This window comes from Rhinopithecus bieti, unplaced genomic scaffold (genome assembly GCF_001698545.2).
Source record: "Rhinopithecus bieti isolate Rb0 unplaced genomic scaffold, ASM169854v2 scaffold_1599, whole genome shotgun sequence".
NCBI classification, from domain to species: Eukaryota; Metazoa; Chordata; class Mammalia; order Primates; family Cercopithecidae; genus Rhinopithecus; species Rhinopithecus bieti.
Genome location: NW_016804139.1, coordinates 5272965 through 5277347, shown reverse-complemented (window position 1 = coordinate 5277347; position 4383 = coordinate 5272965). Strand labels below are relative to the sequence as shown.

At 45.3% G+C, this 4383-nt stretch overlaps 1 protein-coding gene across 2 annotated transcripts in view; it reads left to right on the top strand.

Annotated features, from left to right (window-relative positions):
- The window catches only part of SLIT2 (slit guidance ligand 2), a 388117-nt gene that overhangs the window by 377211 nt on the left and 6523 nt on the right, over positions 1-4383 (top strand). For both annotated transcript variants that reach the window (XM_017866816.1, XM_017866814.1), the window contains one exon: positions 3986-4274. In XM_017866816.1, coding sequence (XP_017722305.1) covers positions 3986-4274 — 289 coding nt within the window. The remainder of the gene's footprint in view (positions 1-3985; positions 4275-4383) is intronic.

The window sequence follows — 4383 nt, the reverse complement described above, 5'->3', positions numbered from 1 at the left end:
TATATATGTAAAGTGACTACAATGAGATACCATCTCATACCAATGAGAATGGCTATTATCAAAAAGTCAAAAAATAACAACTGCTGGCAAAGTTGTGGAGAAAAAGAAACACTTATACCACTGTTGGTGGAAATGTAAATTAATTCAGCCATTGTGGAAAACAGTGTGGAGATTCCTCAAAGGCCTAAAAATAGAGCTACCGTTCAACCCAGCAATCCCATGACTGAGCATATAGCCAAAGGAATCTCGATCATTCTATCATAAAGACACAGGCATGCGTATATTCATTGCAGCACTATTCACAATGCTAAAGACATAGAATCAACCTAAATGCCCATCAATTCTAGACTGGATAAAGAAAATGTGGTATATATATACCATGAAATACCATGCAGCCACAAAAAGGAATTGAGCTGATGCCCTTGGCAGGAAAATGGATGGAGCTGGAGGCCATTATCGATGGCAAACTAACACAGGAACAGAAAAACACATACCGCGTGTTCTCACGTAAAAGTGGGAGCCAAATGATGAGAACACATGGACACAGAGAGGGGAGCAACACACACTGGGGCCTATTAGAGGGTGGAGGGTGGGAGGAGGGAGAGGATCAAGAAAAATCACTAATGGACATTAAGCTTAATTCTTGGGTGCTGAAATAATCTGTACAACAAACCCCTCGTGACATGGGTTTACCCAGTTTGTTATACGGTAACACATATACACTGTTGGTGGGAGTGTAACCCTCATATACCCCTGAACTTAAGATAAAAGTTAAAAACAAAAAACAAAAAACAGGGATGCTGCCCAAGGAGGACTGCCTGAAGGTGTTGCCTCAGCATCTGGGGAGAGGCAGCCCCTTGGTGAGTATATGGAGGGGCAGCTTAATCTACTCTTGGGTTATCAACTACCCAGGATATGTGCTTTACTTGACAAATTTTTTTTTTTTTTTCCTGAGGCGGAGTTTCGCTCTTGTTGCCCAGGCTAGAGTGCAATGGCTCAATTTTGGCTCACTGCAACCTCCACCTCCCGAGTTCAAGTGATTCTCCTGCCTCAGCCTCCCGAGTAGCTGGGATTACAGGCGCCTGCCACCACACCCAGCTAATTTTTAAAATATTTTTAGTAGAGACAGGGTTTCATCATGTTGGGCAGGCTGGTCTCAAACTCCTGACATCATGTGATCCACCCACCTCGGCCTCCCAAAGTGCTGGGATTACATGCATGAGCCACTGCACTCGGCTGACACAAAATAATTTAATGTTCGTGTTTTTTTTTTTTTTTTTTTGTCTATAGTCCAACTGAACCCTTATTACCTAATGGGGAAAAAAATCAAGAAATAAGCCCCATGCATGGAAATCCACATATATACGACATATGCCCTCCTCGTCCTGCCACGGGACAGAGGACCTAGGCTTGATGCTTGGTCTCTTTATTGCCATTTTGAGGCCTGTAGAAATAAGGCTAAAAGCTGTTTGCTAAGTTATCTGTTGGTTGATTGACTGATTGATTGAATGACTTCCAACTAGGTCTATGGCATAGAGGAAAGGCTTAAAAAAATCATGGATCTGACTGGGCGTGATGGTTCATGCCTGTAATCCCACCACTTTGGGAGGCCGAGGCGGGTGGATCACCTGAGATCAGGAGTTTGAGACTAGCCTGACTAATATGGAGAAACCCCATCTCTACTAAAATTACAAAATTAGCTGGGCGTGGTGGCGCATGCCTGTAATCCCAGCTTCTCAGGAGACTGAGGCAGGAGAATCACTTGAACCCAGGAGGCGAGGGTTGCGGTGAGCCGAGATCGTGTTATTGCACTCCAGCCTGGGCAACAAGAGTGAAACTCCATCTCAAAAAAAAAAATTCATGGATCTACTTCTATTTGTCAATGAAGACCTAGTTTCCTAGCTAGCACATGAAAAGATTGACTTAGAATAATTCTTGATTTTATGATAGCCTATTGAAAGTCAAATATATGTATGATGTCTAAACATTTTCATTTACAGATTACTTTAGTCAAAGCTGGGCTTTTTCTAATTGTTAACTTTGGAACAAAAAGGAACAGATTTACTAATTGTTTCTCTGTGCTGTGGAGCTTTGCCAATCTGTATTTATTCTTGACATGTGCACATATGCGTGTTGTGCCTATATCAAAATGAGCTATTAAAAATAGTTTTGGAAGAAGTTCATTTTTAACCACTGAATAAAGGACCATAAATGTGTGGTCATTAAAGTCCTTATGATGGATGGATGTGGTTAAATTAGAAAAACTTATCCCAGGGCAAGGAATTTTCTGTCACCAGTCCTCTCCTGGAAATGGTAAGTTTCATCCTTTTGACTCTGCTCTAGAAAGCAACCCACAGCAAGAGGGACATGACTAGAGACCTGTACTCACAGGACTTCACAGCCAAGAGACTTCGTTCAGTACCTATCAGAGTGTAACCATGGACTACCTGAATCATCTGAGCTGCATGTAGATATTTAGATTTCTCCACCTCTCCTGTTCCAATAGCATCAGAACCTCAGAAGGGGGAGAGAGTGGAGCCTGCAAAACTGCCTTTGAGCATGCACTGCTGTTGGTTCTTACGTATGACAAACTTAGGACAGCTTCTCTGGTCCATGTGCTCATGGTATATAGATGACAATACTAAGCCCCAGAGAGAAGAAATAACTGCTGCAAGTGCACACAGAACCAGAAATCCTTACCCTCTACCCAGTGGTTTCATACAGCTAGCTGCCTGACTTTGGTGGCTGCTTTGAATGCCAATGGATGAGTCATTTCCTATGAATGGGAAAGGAGAAGGCGGCATAAGTTCGGACCCACAGTGTGCTACAGTTCTTGGTCTTTATAACCAACAAACCCCCTAAAGAGTGAGAAACTGGGTCTTCCTCAGCCTAGAACTTCCAGCCAGTAGTCCAGAGTTTAGGCACAGCTAAAGCATAACTGGGGGGTTGTGGGGAGGTGGTAGTGGTGTCGCCAGCACTCTGAAAGCCTCCAGCACCCTCCCCACTTCCCTGGATGGGTGCCTCCTGCAGGATGCCTTCCAGGGACTAAGGGTCTGGCTTAGGCCATGGAAAGTTTCTTCCGTTTTGCCAAGATGAGTGTTACCAGATGACTGTCACTAGTGGAATGTATATATACAAAGATTGCAGATACTCTGTTTTTGAAGGGATTTCTTTTTTATTTCTGATTTCTTGGACTATGAAGTCTTCACTCTCAATTAGCAAGAAAGAAAAAATGATGTGAATGAGGTGCTGTCCTGAAGAGAATCAGGAGTGAGTTTTTAGACATTGACATCGTTGACCAAGCTCAGGGACGCTGCCAGGAGCGAGCTGGATTCATTGCCAACTTAGAATGTGGCAGAGCTGGGGAGAATGGTCACTGTGAACCCCAGTTCTCAGCCCCTGAGACCTGGTGGACCTAACCCTGATTCCAGAGATAGAGGAGGTTCTTCTCATCAGCCTAACTCTAACCTGAACTCGCTGGGTCACCTTGAGCATGTCGCCAGGGATTTCTGAGCCCTAGCCCCTTGTCTTTAAGATAAGGAGTAGAATTAGAGCACTACAAACTGAGCTTTGTGGAGCTCCAGACTTCCAGGAGTGTGTGCCTGGAGGTGGGGGGTGGAGGACAAACGGAGAGGGAGCATTCCCTTCCCCCAGTCTTGCCTTTAAGGGCAGTAGCTCTGCCTCTAGGTTTTATACATTTGTGTACATGTAAAGTTTTCTTTGAAGCAAATTTTAAAAGTTAAAGATTAACCACCAGTGAACTAGGTATTTTATTCTAGTTGTGGATTAGAATTCCCTGGAGAGTCTTCCAATACAGAACAAAACAAAAACACACATCTCTTCTCCACTTCACTTCCCTACCACCCTGTCCAAATATCCTGCCATAATAGGTTGGCAGTGAGGTCCTAAGCATCCGTATTTCTGGGTAGCAAATGGCTGAGAAATCCCCAGAGAGCCTGACCTCTGACCCGGTGTTCCTCCCCAGGCATGCCAGGGAAGAGCAACGTGGCATCTCTGCGCCAGGCCCCTGGGCAGAACGGAACCAGCTTCCACGGCTGCATCCGGAACCTTTACATCAACAGTGAGCTGCAGGACTTCCAGAAGGTGCCGATGCAAACAGGCATTTTGCCTGGCTGTGAGCCATGCCACAAGAAGGTGTGTGCCCATGGCACATGCCAGCCCAGCAGCCAGGCAGGCTTCACTTGCGAGTGCCAGGAAGGATGGATGGGACCCCTCTGTGACCAACGGACCAACGACCCTTGCCTTGGAAATAAGTAAGTTCCTGCTGCTTGGTAGTTGAGCACACACCTGAAAGCCTCAAAGCCAAACCCAAGGAAGGAAGGAAGGAAAGAAGGAGGGGAGGGGAGGGGAGAGCAGGGGAGG